This window comes from Octodon degus, unplaced genomic scaffold (assembly GCF_000260255.1).
Source record: "Octodon degus isolate 3935 unplaced genomic scaffold, OctDeg1.0 scaffold00296, whole genome shotgun sequence".
Taxonomy (NCBI): Eukaryota; Metazoa; Chordata; class Mammalia; order Rodentia; family Octodontidae; genus Octodon; species Octodon degus.
Window position 1 is genome coordinate 773113 of NW_004524872.1, and position 15745 is coordinate 788857.

The following is a 15745-nucleotide window of genomic DNA, read 5'->3' on the forward strand; positions in this document are numbered from 1 at the left end:
CACACACACACACACACGCACGCACACACACGCCCCACACTGCTGTGCCCCTGCTGCTGATGGGTCAGCTGCATCTTCCCATCTCCCCAGGTGCGCAGCTACCGATAAGCGAGGTTCTGGGAACAGAGATAAGCATAATACTGCGGGCACCTGGGGCCAAAAGCAAACAAACATACTTCTCCAAACCCTGTATTTGTCCAAGAACTCTGTTGCATGAGTCTCTTTGTCCAACAAAGATTAGCCGAGCCCTGTTTCAGGGACTGGAAGACCTCGGCAAAGTGAAAGCACGGACTCTCCCCCAGGGGCGTGGAGGGGCTTGAGGGCACCAGATTTCCATCTCACTGCGTCTCCTCTCGAGCACGCTGTGGCCTGCACCTGCACCCCACACCACCACCTTGAAGCTGAGAGAGGTTCTCTGTGCCTTGTAGAAGCTCAGACTCTGCATGGTGGCAAGTGTCAGGAACCTCCAAGGGGGGCCCAGTCGGAGGTGTCAAGAGGCAGGATGACCCTCCAGTGCTCACGGCGAGCCTCCCGTCCCCTTGCTGGCTTCTCCATGCCTTGCCAGTAGTACTCCTCCTCTACCTCCACCCGCTCTCCCTCCAGAGCCCCCAGTAAACCACCAGGCCCAGCTCCTCTGGAGCCAGCCAGTCCCAAACTGCCAGAGAGAACACAAATGAGTTCTCGCCCTTCACTCTCCTGAAGTGAGCATCAGCCAGGGTAGAATGGAAAGCTCTTTGAGGCCCCTGAGACCTTCACCACCTAAGACGAAATGGGAAGCCAGGACAGCAGGACCCAGAGGAGGGACCTATGGAGAGGGAAGGAACCACCTGTGAGGGGAAGAGTGGCAGGTGGGCCCCGACAGCTCCCCAGAGACTCCCCGCAGCTCGTCACGCCTTCCGGAGTGCTCCCGCACCCAGGCCAGGGCCTACCCTATTCCTTCCACACAGTCCACGCCTGTGGCCTCATCACTCAGCACCAAGTCCAAGGCTGCTAAAGAGAACCGTCTGAACCACACTGTCAGAGGCCCCCAGTCACTAGGACTACCCGTTTCCCCAGCTCCATGCACTCTTAATGTCCTGGGCTCCTTTACAAGTTCCTTCAGCAGAACGTGAGCTCCTCATGAACAGTCAGGGACCCTGTTCTGTTGCGGGATCTCCAGAGCTGAAAACAGAAGTCTGGCGCCCTTGAGGTACTCCACAGATAGGTGCCAGGGCCAACACTTCAACCCGGAAAATTATGGGGCACTCTTAGGAACACAGCAGGAGCAAGTTCATAGGTGCGCTGCAAGCCACGTCCCAGTCAGTGTGTTCCTGAGGGGACAGTTATGACACTAACCTTGTGGTGGGGCCCCCAGGGGACAGTGAGCCCTGGTGCGCCCAGGTGGCAGGTCAACTGCAGACCTGAGCCCTCCATCGGAAGGCCAAAGGCCTTCTCTGCCCAGGCACCCGGGAGCTGGCGTGGGCTCCTGGCCATTGACTCCAGGGTAAAGGGGGGTTGGGCAGCTGGTGAGGAAACCACCGTGCCCTGTAAAACCAAGCAGCCTACCGAACACTGTCCACAGCCATCAAAACAAACTGTATCCAGGATGTGGCTCCGCTCAGGAATGTGGAATAATAGGAAATGTCTGCCTCTTGCAGGGCGGGAGCTGGGCGACCTGACAGGACGTGAAGGAAGGAGAGAAGAGATTTGGAGGCCACCGCACAGCAAAGGATGTGTGAAGGCCTCTCACCAGCATCCTTGCCCTCGGGTTGGGCAGGTTGGCTGGCCCTGACCTGACCATAGAATACACGTGCTGCTCTTTAGGAGAGAAAGAAAAGCCAACTTTATTTTTAGAAATGAATAGGCTTTTGTGTGTGTGGCCTTGGATCACACATTTGCCAAGAGACTTAATGGGATACCCAAAGAAATTAAAATACAATAAGAAAGGATTAGGTTCAGATCTGTTTCCAGGAGCCTCGTGCTAGGTCCAGCTCTCTCCGATGTTTTCCCAACTGTGAAATGGGGCGAATGCATCCACCGCCCCCCACGGGGCTGGGCCAAGGATCAAAGGAGACCGCAGAGTCCTCTGAAACGTCGCTGGCTCCGCTGTGCTCCACCAGAAACAGGGATGACTCAGTTACTTCCAAAGAGAAGAGCTCAAGGCAGCTGGCCAGCTTCTCGGGCAAAGAGCTTTATGATGGTTTACAGGAAGATGCTCAACTCCCATACTGCTCTGATCTGCCAGGCCGGACAGCGGAGGCGCACACTGCGTATAAAACAGCTGCCGAAAGCAACGCCTCAGCAAATGGGGCCTCTGAGGTAGGCAGAGATCTCGGCCCTGCCCTGAACTGCTTCGGTTCCAGGCCCCGAGGAGGAGCTGAGTCAGGACCTACAAAGTTACCTCACTGGCCCCCGAGTAGCGTCAGGAGGGCACACACCTTTAAGACTTCCAGGGGTCCCCAGGCTGCCAGGTAAGTGAGTCTGCTTGAGCAGAAATCAACCTCTCCTGCAGCACTGGATCTCACAAAGTGGCCCATGTGATGGGCTCTCCAGATACCGAGCCACCTCTCCCATGGGTCCAGCAACCTGCTTACTCTGTCACCAGCAGCAGCTCTTGGGTGAAATTCAAGTCTGGTGGGTTGATGGATGACCCTGGGGCAGAACACATGTAGGAACCTTTCTGAACAGGTCCCTCCTGAACAGTTTTAGCATCTCCCCATGGTGCATTTGGACAGCTCCTCGAGGTGGACACACGTCCACTCACACGGCATCCGGCTGGGAGGACAAGAGCCCTGGGTGCACCTGGCCTGGCTGTGTCTGATGCACACAGGGAGTCATGGCAAATCTCCCTGCCATGGACACAAAGGGCAGGCTCCCTCTCTCCCTCCAAGGACTTGTCCCTCTAGCGCTTTCTGACTTCTGTGTTAGGAAAACTCTAGTGGGTCACAACCTGGAAATTCTTAAAAATTAATTTGATTGGTACACTTTTGATACATAACGATCACATTAGTTCCAGGGAGTTTGTACCTGTACATCATATATCTTTTTTTTTTTTTTTTTGGCGGAAACAGGGATTGAACTCAGGCCCTTGCGTTTGCCAGGGAAGCACTTATTCTACTGAGTCATCTCCCTGGGCCCCCATCATATATTTTGATTCTCCTTTCTTTCCTATCCCCTCCCTCTCTTTTCAACCACTCCCCATTTACAAGAACTGTGTTCATTTTTTTGCTTTCTGTTCTCTTTTTCTTCTGCTGTTCCTATCCCTTCCTCCTCCCTTGTTCCCTTTCCCATGATGTACACTTCCCCTTTACTTCCCAGTATTTGTTATGCACTATGGCCCTTGTTGACCAATTTCTCACATAAGAGTGAACATGTTATTTAAATGTGTGTCCAATTTAGTTCACTCAAGAGTATGGCCTCAAGGTGCATCCATTTACCTAGAAATGTCTCCAGTTTATCCTTCTTTGTGGCAGAGTAGTATTCCATTGTATATAAAAATCACATTTTTATCCATTTATCTGTTGATGAGCATGTGGACTAGTTTAAGATTTAGCTATAAAAATAGTGCTTCTCTAAACATGGGTGCACATATATCTGGAACCTCTAGTTTTAGTTTTTTGAGAAATCTCTACACTAATTTCCATAGTGGTTGCACCAGTCTGCACTCCCACCAACAGTAGAGAAGGGCTCCTTCCACCCCGCAACCCCCCAAGAACTTGTTTGATTTCTTGATGGTAGCTGTTCTTTCTGGAGCGAGATGGAAACTCTGTGTTGTTTTAATTTGCATTTCTCCAGTGGCCACTATTGTTGACCATTCTTTTTATATATTCATTTGCTATTTTTGCTTCTTCATCTGAGAAGGGCCTGTTCATTTCAGATGCCCATTTTTACATTGGGCCTTTAAATTTGGAGAATCTGAGTTTTTGAGTTTTTTATATATTCTAGATATTAGTCCTTTGAGGAAATCATCGGTGAAAATTTTTCCCACTGTGGGTTGTCTGTTCACTGTGTTGTTTTGTTTTCCTTCTTTGTTTGTTTTCTCTGCTCGAAAGCTTTTTTTTTTTTTTTTTTGTATTTTAGGGAAGGATATACAGGGTGTTTACGCTCTCACTATTACATCGGACTCACAGTGATCTGCCTGTTTACAGCCTCCCAAGAGCTGGGATTCGAGGTGCGTGCCACCACACCCAGTCTCTTGAAAGATTTTAATAAAATCCCAGTGGGGGGGGGTTTGGTACTAGTTCCTGTGTGATCAAGGTTTTATTCATAAAGTCTATATCTATACTTACATGTCCAAGAGTTTCACCTATTCGATCTTCCAGCAGATTTTGTGTTTCTGTTTTAATATTTAGATATTTTAATTAATTAATTAATTTATATCTGTGATAGCGCCTTGCTACACAGCTCAGACTCATAGTGAGCCTCCTGGTTAGAGGCACGTGCCAACACATCCAGGGCCAGCACAGCCTTCGGTACCAGGGCTCAAACTTGGGTCCTTGCACTTGCCAGGCAGGCACTTAGGTGAGCTATCTTCCCAGCCTGTCTTCCACCCATTCTGACCTAGGTTTAGAGTATGACAAGAGCTGTGGTCTCAGTCTTTGGCATGTGGAAAGCCAGTTGTCCCAATACCACTTATTAAAGAGGCAGTTTTTCTCCCAGTGAAGGTATCTGGCTCCTCGTCTTTCTCAGCCCTAACCCTGTGCACTGAGAGTCCCCAGGTAAAGCCTTGTGACTTCTGAACTCAGGCAGCAGCATTGTGAATGTTATTTGTTCTTCCTGACCCCCGCGGTCAAGCAGGTAAGACTAACGCTATCACCAGGCCATCGATACATGATGAGCAGGGCCCAGGACATGGTGACTCCGCCCATTCCCCCAGTAACTGGTACAGGGCCATTAGTGTGGAGCCCTGGGGTCACATGTCCCTGTCGCAACCTGTGCCTGTCACAGACCTTCCATGGGAAGAAGACCTGCTCTAAGAACCCACAGGCATCCTCAGGTCTGCCAGTACCACATGAAGGTGAAGATCTTACAACCCGGCTGCATTTTCCCATGAGGGATGAGTGGCCTGGACGTCACAGCCCGGATGTTGGAGGCTAAGTCCAGTGCAAGTCCTCTCTCTAGGGCCCCTGCCTCCCAAACTGTAGAAAGTGTGGTTGAACTTTGCACTGTCCAGGTCCCAGCAGTCTCTGGGTACTGGGGGGCTCGCTGCCACCCCACCTATAGTAAGTTTTTAGCTGTTTATTGCTCTTTTTTTTTTTTTTCTTTTTTTAACATAGCTCTGAGGATTGAACCTCAGGCGTTCCTTGAATGTGCTGACCACCTGTTCAACCTCTTGAACAGGACCTTGCTTTGTCTTTAGTGGAAACAAAGAGTGTATCCCCTCAGCAGCGCCGTTCTGGGTGATACCACACAGACACTGGCACTGGCTTTCTTCCTCTTATGAATGACAGGGTCCTGGCGACCTGGAGCCTAGAAAGGCCACAGAGGAACAAACTGGCAGATCCTGGCCCCTCCTCGGACTCCTCGAGTGAAAGGCAGGGCTTTGAGGCTGAGGACTGGTAGGAGGAATCCCACTGGGAGGCCAGGTGTCCCCACACCCCAGCTGAGCAGCTTTCCTGGTGTCCCCAAGGATCCTGACCCACTCCGCCTGCTCAGGGCTGGCTCAGACAAAGGGTTATCATGACCAGCTTCCCAGGATAAAAAATGCAACACAGAGAGGCCTACATTCACACTTTGCTGCAGTGACCATTTTTGGAGACAAAAACTAGAAACCTCTAGGCTGTGAGACCGGTTCGGCTTTTGCCTCTTAGGCCGCGCTCTACTCTCACCGGACTACTGGCTTCCTCTCAGTCATAATGGTGACAGGTGACAGAAGTGCCTCCCGGTTTTGCTGGGATTTGTGGTCTTGGAAGCAGCTGGCAGGCAGAAGACAGCCACTATGACTTTTGGTGGTACAGCAGAGGACAGTTGAGGACCTGGCACGGGGTTCACGGCTGAGCCCTCACCGAAGGGGTCCACCCTGGAATAAGATGCCTGGGCCCTTGTCTAACAAGGCGGAGGAAGTCACTGTGGGCTGGGCAGGAGGGAGGGAAAAACTCCTCAGTTGTGAAACGCAGTCTTCAGGGTCCCGCTTCTGCTTTTGGTTCCGCATTTGGCACGGATGCCTGCCTGTGGTGAGCAGGACATTTTTCCAAGCATCCCTGGAAGTTGAAATGCAAACTCATGGCCAAGTGAAATTTCCCTTTGGCGGTTTCTAGCAGGCTCTGGCTTCTTTCTCTGGAGAGCTGGGGGTCGCTCCCAAAGAAGGGCTGGGGGGCCTTAGGGAAATGGGGTTCAGAAAGCCAGACGGGGGCCTAATCTGCGGGACGAAGTTCCCCACCCCTAGACCTCAGGCATCCCCAGGCCGCACTCCCTGGGCAGCCGGACCGGGAGAGGATGCGGAGGAGCATGCATCCCTACACCCCTGGGCCGGGACTCCGCTGGCGACCTCGCGCGTGACCCGGGTGGGGGCGGGAGTGGTGTCCGGCCGGTCACGTGGCGGGCAGGGCGGGGCAGTGGAGCGGGACAGCCCCGCCCTGAGGGAGTGTCTGGGCGCCACCTTAAGGGCCGCGGGCCAGTGCGGCGCGGGACCGACCTGGGCCTGGGCACACTGGGTTCACTTTGAGCCGGAGCATGGCGCGGTGCGGGCCTGTGCGGCTGATGTTGCTGCTCGCGCTGCTGGCGGGTGCGGCGCAGGCCAGCCTCCACTTCCGCCGGGGCCAGACTTGCTATCGGCCCCTGCGAGGGGATCAGCTGTCGCTGTTGCAACACAGGTGGGCCGAGGCCAAGCCTGGGGAGGGGAAGGCCCATTCCTGGGGCTGGGTACGCACTCCCACCATTGGGGGACTTTTCTCCTTGGGGTTCCAGGAGCCAAGGAGCCTGCCTGCCTAGACCTTCCAAGGTCACATGCCATGCCCCCGTTTAGGGGTCACTCTTCACGTCCTGGGGGAGCTAGGCTGGCCCCACCTCTCTGGCCCGTGGGTCTTGCCCCTGAGCCTTACCCTGCTGAGGAAGCACTTCGGCCCTCTCCTTAGAATGCATTCCCCATTCTAAGAATGCAGGGAGTGCTGGTATGAGGGGCTGCCGGAGGCCACACTCCCACACTTGGGGAAGGAAGGAGAGCTTTGGCCCTCGTGGAGGGTCCCAGTGGCCTCAGGGACCCCAGCGTTGATTTTGAAGGTATCCGTCTCTTCCCAGGACATATCCCCGGCCTCATGAATACCTGTCCCCACTGGATCTTCCCAAGACCTGGGACTGGCGCAGTCTGGATGGTGTCAATTATGCCAGTGTCACCAGGAACCAGCACATCCCCCAGTACTGTGGCTCCTGCTGGGCCCACGGCAGCACTAGTGCCATGGCAGGTGGGTGACCTGAGCCCAGGGCCTCATGAGGGGTCCTGCTCCACATGGGTGCTATGAGCAACTGATTGTGGCCACAGAGGCCTACCCTGGCAGGCTCTATGGCAGCACCTCAGCCACCACCCTGAGGGGCCAGGGGCCTGCGAGTCTCTGCCAGGGCTCACCCTGGGCCTTGGCCATCTGCCAAAGGAACACAGCTGAGAATTCTTGAGAGTCTCCTTTGTGGTCTTGCCTGATAAGACAAGGACAGGCAAGAATGGGACTGAAACTCAAGGACAAGGGGCTTCCTGGTTGCCCTCCCTCTGCCAGATCTTGTGATTTCAGCCATTGGGATGGAACCAGAAATGCAAATCACTGAGCCCTCACTTGGGGTAAGGAAGTGAAAGTGCTTCGCTGCTGCAGTTAAGAGTTGAGGCCAGTACAGCCTGGGGCTTCAGTAACCTGCAGTGTGTGGCTCCAGCCTTAGCCGTCACTGTCCCCATTCTGTTCAGTATTTTTGTCTGGACCTTGATCTGCTGGCAGTGGGGGCAGGAAAGAGGGGGAATCTGGAGGCCACAACCTCCTGAGAGCTGCTGTGCCCTGGCCTGGGAGAGAAGGCCAAAGCCCAGGAGCCCCAGGCTGCCAGAGTGTGTGGGCGGAGTCCTCGTGGCTGTCCCAGGATTCAGGGATGGGGTGGGGGGAGAGGCTGTGCTCTCTCTTCACCTGGTCTGGTATCTCAGGCCAGGCCCGTTGTAGGTGTGGCCTGTGTTGCAAGAATTAGCAGCTATACAGAGGCTGCTGCTGCTGCCGATTAGGGCTCTGGGGCAGGAAGTCCTGTTTGCAGCCTTTAAACCCCTTAGCTGCCTCGATGGAGCTTAGCAGACAAGGAAACTGAGTCTGTAGGGAAGAGAAGGAGACTTGGCCACGGAGCGAGCAACAGCAGGGGTGCAAGCTCAGGAACCGAGGGTCTGGCGTCGGGGTGAGGGCCCCTGCCTGGGGCTGGGGCCCGTATCCCAGAGCAGAGCAGCTCCAGCCTTGTCATGAGGCAGAGTCTCCTGGTGGTGGCCTGGCTGTGTCTCTCTGGGGCCTGGCGAGAGGCTGTGAGGACCAGAGCATCACTTCTGAGCCTCCGGAAGGAGGAGGAAGGGGCAGGTGCTCTGAGACCCTGCTGACAGGGTCTGGAAGACCAAGCAGGGGGTGGGAGTGGGGCAGTGCTGGGCCTGTGGCAGGTGGGTGGCAGAGGGTCCAGACAAAGTCCGAGAGACACCCAGTCATGGCAGGGCTGGCACTGGGGGGAGTGAAAACCTCAGTGGAGTTGGGTGAGGATGGCAGAAGGACAGCAGTGTCACCTGGACCTGTGGAGGGAGTCAGGGGGCATGATGCACCTTTATGGGAGCATGCAGTGTAGGGAGGAGATGGCTGCAGGCCCTGTGTGCCTTGTCCCCTCCCAATGTGTCCACCTAACATTTTGGGAATAGAATCCCCCTCCAGGCAGAAGGCAGCTTCTTTTTCCTTAAAACTCTGACATTTTATTCAGTAGCAGCCAATGACTGCGTTTCCTCTTTCACGAAGAAAATAGAAGCCGCCAAAGGGGACTTCCATCTGCGCGCCAGGGAGCACTGGGGTTAGACTTTTCCTTCTTTCCTTTCTAGAGGGATCAGGTGGCCACACCCCGCATGGAGGCCACCCTTCCTGCCACGGGCCCCATCTTCCAGCCTCGGGAAGGTCCTCCAGCAAAAGTACCTCGACTCTACCCAGCCCCCTATGTCCCACTTCCAGACTCCCCCTCCTGCAGCCCTCTCTGGCCTCGTTCTAGCGCTCCGCCTGTGGCCAGGGGGCGGGGCTTCTGTAAACTGTGCTCAGCCCCTCCCCCAAAAGCAGTACTCCACCCCCCCACCCCGCACCCACCCGCTGACGCCTCCCCAGCTGTCCCTTCCTATTGCCTTTGCCTCCTCCGCCCCGTCATTGCCCGACTCCTGAGCCTCAGGCTCCCAGGTCCACCTTCATGGGCATCTTCTCTTCTTCCACCTCCAACCAGAACCCGCTGGGTACGAGTGGCTCCTCCCGCCACGACTCCCACCACCCTCCAGTCCTTCTTGTCATCCTGGCTGGCTCTTGGGTAAAAGACTCTCTGCTCTGGGTCCCTGCCACAGCTGGGACAGTACCTAGGGATCTACCTTCCAAGCAGATGCTCAGACATCGCCCACAGGCCCTGGCCCTGCTGTACCCCCCGAGTCTCTCCAGGGCCTCCTCGCGGCTGCGCTTGCTGGTCTGGTCTCAGATGGCTGGGATGGGCCTGTGCAGCCCAAGTCAGGTGTGCCTTCTACTGCCACTTCTCATGTTTCACTCAGATGAATGGTGGAAATCTTCTGCGACTTTCCCGAGCCTACATAGTCTGGTTTGCTTCTTCATCCTGCTCATATCAAGGGGGATTCCAGGGGCCTCTTTTTTTTTCCCCCCCTTGAACTGACATTGTAGCCTGGGCTGGCCTTGACTTGCAGTGACCCTCCTGCCTCAGCCTCTCCAGTGCTGCAATCACGTGTGCACCATCGCACTAGGGGCCCCCTGACCCCTTCTCCTGGCTCTGCCGTCCTTGGATGGATGTGATGCGCCCTTAGACAACCTGTGCAGATCACAGCTCACTGGGTGCCTTCTCTCCCAAGTGTTCCCTTGATACTGGGTGAAAAACTGATCTCGGGTGGGTGACCTCAAAATGATATAGGGAACCTCCAAATGACAGGGAAAAATGATCTCCTGACCTGACCTGCACGAGTTTGTGTTCTCTAAAACCGAAGAATGAATTTTAGGAACAAATGGAGGTTATGAGCAGAACATATTTATTGAGGGAAAGAAAGCCCTGTCCGAGAGAGGGACAGAAGGGGAACCCGAATGGGTGATTCTCCAGGAAGCTGTCTCTTCCAAGGATTTTTATAGTGTAAAACCATGTGGGGCTAAGGTGGAGAGAATGGGAACTCGCTTAGGTGGATGTGGGGGTGGGGCAAAACTATGGGCACCCAATGAGGTTACAAGCACCATTGCTCAGGTAAAATTGATTAAGTCCTGGACCAAATGGGGAAGGGAGTCCTGTAGCCATGGGGCGTGAATGTAAAACAGGAGCCACCAGATAAGGATTCTTTTTGGCTTTCTCAGGGTAATGTTCCATCCAGGATGCTAATCTTTAGGGAGGTTAGCATTTGTTTGCTCTTTAGGTCTGGCTCACAGCAGGAGCATCCGTCCCTCCCAGAGTTGTAAGGCATCTCCTCTTCTGTGCTGTCTCCTTTGAGGGGCCTGGCCCTGTCCGACTGCCTGTAATATTTCTATCCTACTCGGCTGCCTGCAACACCCTCATGGCCCTTCTTACTCTGTCCATTTCAGTGGCCTCCCGCTGGGGGTCCATGGGTGTGCGTCCCTCTAGGTAGCATGTCATCTGCCTTCCCCCACTGTGAACCTGGTGCTTCAGCGTGCAGCAGGTGTGAGAACTCTGTCAACTGCACCTGTCATTCTGGCTGCTCTGATGACTGGGGCAGGAGGACTGCAAGACTGAGGTCAGCCTGGACACCTTAGCAAAACCCTATCACAATTTTTTATTTTTTATTTTACAAAGGGCATATTGCTTGCTTAGCATGTGTAAGGCCCTGAATTCAATCAAGGTACCAGAAAAAAGAAAAGAAAAAAAATCTGCTGATGAACCAGATGTGGAAGGTGGAAGTGCTTGGATTGGAGGCTTGGCCAGGGGACAAAGCTGGGGATAACTGCATGTCACTGGTCCAGTTGGGAATGGGTGCCTGAGGTAGTACCTATGGAGAGCCAGCCCTGAAACTGGGCAGCCAGGCCTTGCTACTGGCCATGGCCATGGGGACCTGAGGGAGGGAATCAATGAGAGGACAGAAGGGCCCTGCCAGCGCTGAGCACAGTTGAGATGGCCCTGGCAGGAGATGCTTCCAGAAGGCTGGAGCAGCCACTCTGCTGTTACCTCTAGGGAACCCTCTTGTAGCCCTGTCTGCTGGCACGTGTAGCCAGGTAGTGCGGGCAGAAACCACAGGGCCCAGGAAGGGCCAGGCTCGTCCTCCAGTGCGCAGAGGCTGAGGGTGTGAGCTGGAGGATGGAGGTAGGGGGGCAGAGTGGGCAGGTCCCTGTGGCTTGCCATGGGTGCCCAGTGTCATTAGGGGAAGTGGTGGGGGTGGGGTGCTGACCCAGGTGGCGCTGACCAGGGTGCTGACCGTTGCAGATCGCATCAATATCAAGAGGAAGGGTGCCTGGCCTTCTGCCCTGCTGTCAGTGCAACATGTCATTGACTGTGGTGATGCAGGCAGCTGCGAGGGGGGCAGCGACTTGCTGGTGTGGAAGTACGCCCATGAGCATGGCATCCCCGATGAGACCTGCAACAACTACCAGGCCAAGGACCAAGGTAGGTCCTCCAACCCTTTGCTTCTTCCTCCAAGGACAGGGTGGCTGTGAGCCCGGGCCAAGCCCCAGCCTTGTGCTCTTTACTGCACGGCTGGGACACTGGGGAGGGAAGGTCGGAGAACTCAGGCTCTAAGGAGCAAGTCCAGTCTTGCCCTGGGCCACCTTGAATGTGGGTCACTGGGGCCCTGTTGCAACCAACCCCAAAGACTGGCATGGAGAGGCATCAGAAGGGCACTCTTCTGTCTGCAGCCTCCAGGCTTGGGAAGGACCAGACCAAGAGTCCTCTGTGGTTGGGCCTGCATGTGATGTGTAGTGCTGACATTTGGCATTTGGGTAGCTTTAGAGGCACTTCGTAGCGGGGGGAGTTGCGTATGGCATTGTGGACACCAGGATCCATTTTCCAGGGGCTGGGTGCAGAGGGCAGTTGAAGGAGCTGGAAGCCAGCAGGCCCAAGGGGAGCACGGCATTGGCCCGGCTCCTGTCCCAGTGACCCTGGCCAGGAATGGGTGGCAGGAGTCCCGGTGGTTGCACATTCCGTTGAGCCTGCTGCCTCGGAGACTGAAGGAAAGGAGAAGCCCAGACCCAAACCTAATTGGCAGCTTGAAGCCGCTGGACTCTCAGCTGTCCCTCACAGCTAGAGCCAGAAAGGCATCTGAGACAGGAGCAGGGAGGCAGGGTGGAAGGGGCCTGTGGAGGCGGCTGCAGCGCCACGTCTGCCAGCTCACTGCTGCCTGTGCCTGTGGGGTTTCTTCACCTTGCCTCCTGGGTGCTGCTGCATTCTAGAAGTAACTCTGGAGTGGCTAAGTTCTTCGTGTGGTTGAGGAAACCCAGCAGGTCATAAACCCCAGAGCAGTGCAGTGGACGTTTAGAGCCCTCAGGGCTGACCACAGCACGTGGTGGTGTGGGTGCCATCAGTGGAGGGCACAGAGAAGGCCTGCAGACTGCCCCATGGAATCAGGTGGGCTCGGGGCCATGTCCATGCCGCTTGCCTCCCACTCCGGCCTAGGCCAGGCCATCCCACGCCCACCCAGCCAGACAGGTGGATAGGGCTCATGAGAAACCTGTTTGCAGTAAACACTCTGGCCTGATGTTTTTGTGTTAGCAAGTAGAGCCACAGAGCCACTGCTTTCCAGTTGTGCTAGGCACTGGGCCTTGAGTGTCTTAGGGACGAATTAGACCAAAAATGTAATTCTCACAGATGTCACGGTCCCGGGAGAGGACGTGGGCCGATATATCACTGTAATAGAAGTAGTAACTGTGTAACAGTGAAGACAGGCCGGGGCCCGAGCAGGCTGGACGGACAGAGGAAAGAGTGATCAGGGTCCAGAACACAGCAGGCGAGCCTATAGCAAGATGATTCAGTACTGCCAAAGGAATGGGAGGCTAAATTTGCAAAGTGGAGAAGGTCTGGGGGTGCTTTGCACAATGCAGGCTGTGCTTTTTCTCTCCTTCTTCTCCCTCCCTTTCTCCCTCCTTTTCTTTCTTCCTTTTTTTACCTCTCAATCCAAAATAACAAGAAAGTACAAATATTTTTTAACCAAATGTATTCACTAGCCAGCAGTCAAAGCATGTTGTTTTCAGGATTTAATTGCACCCAACTTTCAGCAACAGCATTGTGAAAAGGCCCTCCTAGCATCCAAAGAAAGGACAGGTAGAACTTCAAAGTGCCTACTATGTGCTACTCTTTGCTTTCTTTTCTTCTTTGCTTGGGAAAGGCTTTTCCTAACTCCTTTGCAGCTGACAGAAGAGTGAACTAACTAAACAGTACCGGCTAACAGGATGACTGGTATTAGCAAGTGAATGGAAGGCTAAATTAGAAAAGTAGAGAGGATCTGGGTGTGCTGTTCAAAGGTTAATGAGGAGGGCTGACTTCCTGCTGTCCCCTAGAGTGTGACAAGTTCAACCAGTGTGGGACCTGCACGGAAACCAAAGTGTGCCACATCGTCCAGAACTATACCCTCTGGAGAGTGGGTGACTACGGCTCCCTCTCGGGCAGAGAGAAGATGATGGCCGAGATCTACAAGAACGGTCCGATCAGGTGAGCAGACCCCACACACTGTGCGAGCTGCCACCAGGGGGCCGTGGCAAGCCCTGCGTGCAGCTGTGGGTACCTGTGTGTCGTTTTCACTTCACTTCTTTTTTTAAAAAAATTTTATTTTATTTATTTATTTATGTATTTGTGTATGTGGCCAGCTCAGCCCACCAGGGGGCGGGGCTGGCTGGCATGTGGTGCTGGGGGATTGAACCACGGTCCCTGTGCTTTGCTAAGCTTGTTCTAAGTAGATGCTTTAGACCACTGAGCCATCTCACCAGCCCGTTTTCACTTCACTTCTGGCCAGTTTTACTTTCTTGGCACGAGCTACAGCTCCTGTGTACCTTCCCTGGTAAGAACTTCAGTTTTCTCTGAAGTCACTCTAAGCTGGGTCACTGGGCTGCCCTCGAGGCATCGTGTGAAACGTGCAGGTGAGAAGCACCCAGCTGCAGTGAGGACCGTGGCCCCACGGGCTCTTGAGTGTGGTCACTGCGCTGTGTCGCTCTCACACCTCCCCCTTCCTTTGGGCTAAGTGGGAATTCTGCTTGTTCACAGCTGCGGTATAATGGCGACAGAAAAGATGGCCAACTACACCGGAGGCATCTATGCTGAGTACCACGAGGATGCCTTCATCAACCACGTCATTTCCGTGGTTGGGTGGGGCGTCAGCAGCGATGGCACCGAGTACTGGATTGTCCGGAACTCGTGGGGCGAACCATGGGTAAGACATTCCCACTCTCAGGGCAGACAAGTCTACCTCTCTCATGCGTGGCTGCTGACTTCTGGCTGAGAACCGCAGCCTCCATGTCCCACAGGAGGGACATGGGGCCAGGTCCTCCTTACACCCATGCTTGTTGTAGGGCATCTGGCCACACACCTGGCCCTCAGTACTCCCTCCAGTGGTTCTGCTGCAGCCCTTAGGTGAGCAGGCAAAACTCTGCTCAGCCTCCACCAAGCCCCAAAGGGGCCACAGTGGGATCGGCTGACTTGTCCTTGAAGTTCACGCCTTCTGTAGTTCTGGAGTCTCCTAAGTAACATTCATTTTGCAAGAATACTTTGAGTTGGGTCAGAAGTCCAGGGGAGATAAATGTCACACTTCTGACTTTTAAAGCCTAATATGAACCATTAATAGCTTTAGACACAGAAATTGATTATGAAATGGGGGAAAGTGGTAGATGCCAAAATTTAAATGCCTACAGACGTATTAATAGGTGGGTAAGTCAAGAGTCAACATGTTTTGTTACATTAATTAGCTATTGGGACAGAGGGCTCTGGTGTTGAGTATTTCCAAACAGGGGTCACAGGAAAGATGACAGGCATTGTGTAGGGTGTCCACACACACGTCCAGTGGGGCCGGGCTAGGGGCAGAGGCCGAGCACAGAGCCTGGTCGGGGGGGGGGTACAGCAGGCTGCATGCAGAGGGGCTGACACTGGCTCTCCTTCTCCAGGGTGAAAGAGGCTGGATGCGGATAGTGACCAGCACCTACAAGGACGGGAAAGGCGCGAGCTACAACCTTGCCATCGAGGAGACCTGTGCATTTGGGGACCCCATTGTGTAGGGTGGATGCGCTTGAAGCAGTTTGGTAGGCATGTGGCACGTGCACTAGGCTCATTAGCAGGACCAGAATGATTGGACCCTGGAGAGTCCTGGCACTGAACACATAAAAGCCAGCTTCCTGGCTGAAAGGGCATCCTGAGAGACCATGTGACAACAGGGGGTCTTAGAACACTGCACAGCACAGCTCTGGCTCCAAACAGCTGCGCCAGCCACCTGGTGAAGAAGGACCCTGGAAACAGGAAACGTGGCGCCTCAACTTTCTTCAGTTTCCTTGGCATTTCATGTTACCAATCATGGTTTACAAAATGGCTCAGATTTATCACAGTTCCTATGTCACCTTAGAATCAGCGTTGCCAATGATGAATAAAATGTGTCTGGCTTCACTCAAGGATC

The 15745-nt window shown here is 54.3% G+C and overlaps 1 protein-coding gene across 1 annotated transcript; it reads left to right on the forward strand.

The window, feature by feature from the left end:
* Positions 1 to 6560: 6560 nt before the first annotated feature.
* Ctsz (cathepsin Z) lies at positions 6561 to 15689 on the forward strand. Its single transcript, XM_004647230.2, has 6 exons — positions 6561 to 6791; positions 7216 to 7379; positions 11584 to 11763; positions 13650 to 13800; positions 14350 to 14515; positions 15243 to 15689. The coding sequence occupies exons 1-6, from the start codon at positions 6652 to 6654 to the stop codon at positions 15351 to 15353; spliced, it is 912 nt and encodes a 303-aa protein (XP_004647287.1). The 5' UTR covers positions 6561 to 6651; the 3' UTR covers positions 15354 to 15689.
* Positions 15690 to 15745: the final 56 nt, after the last annotated feature.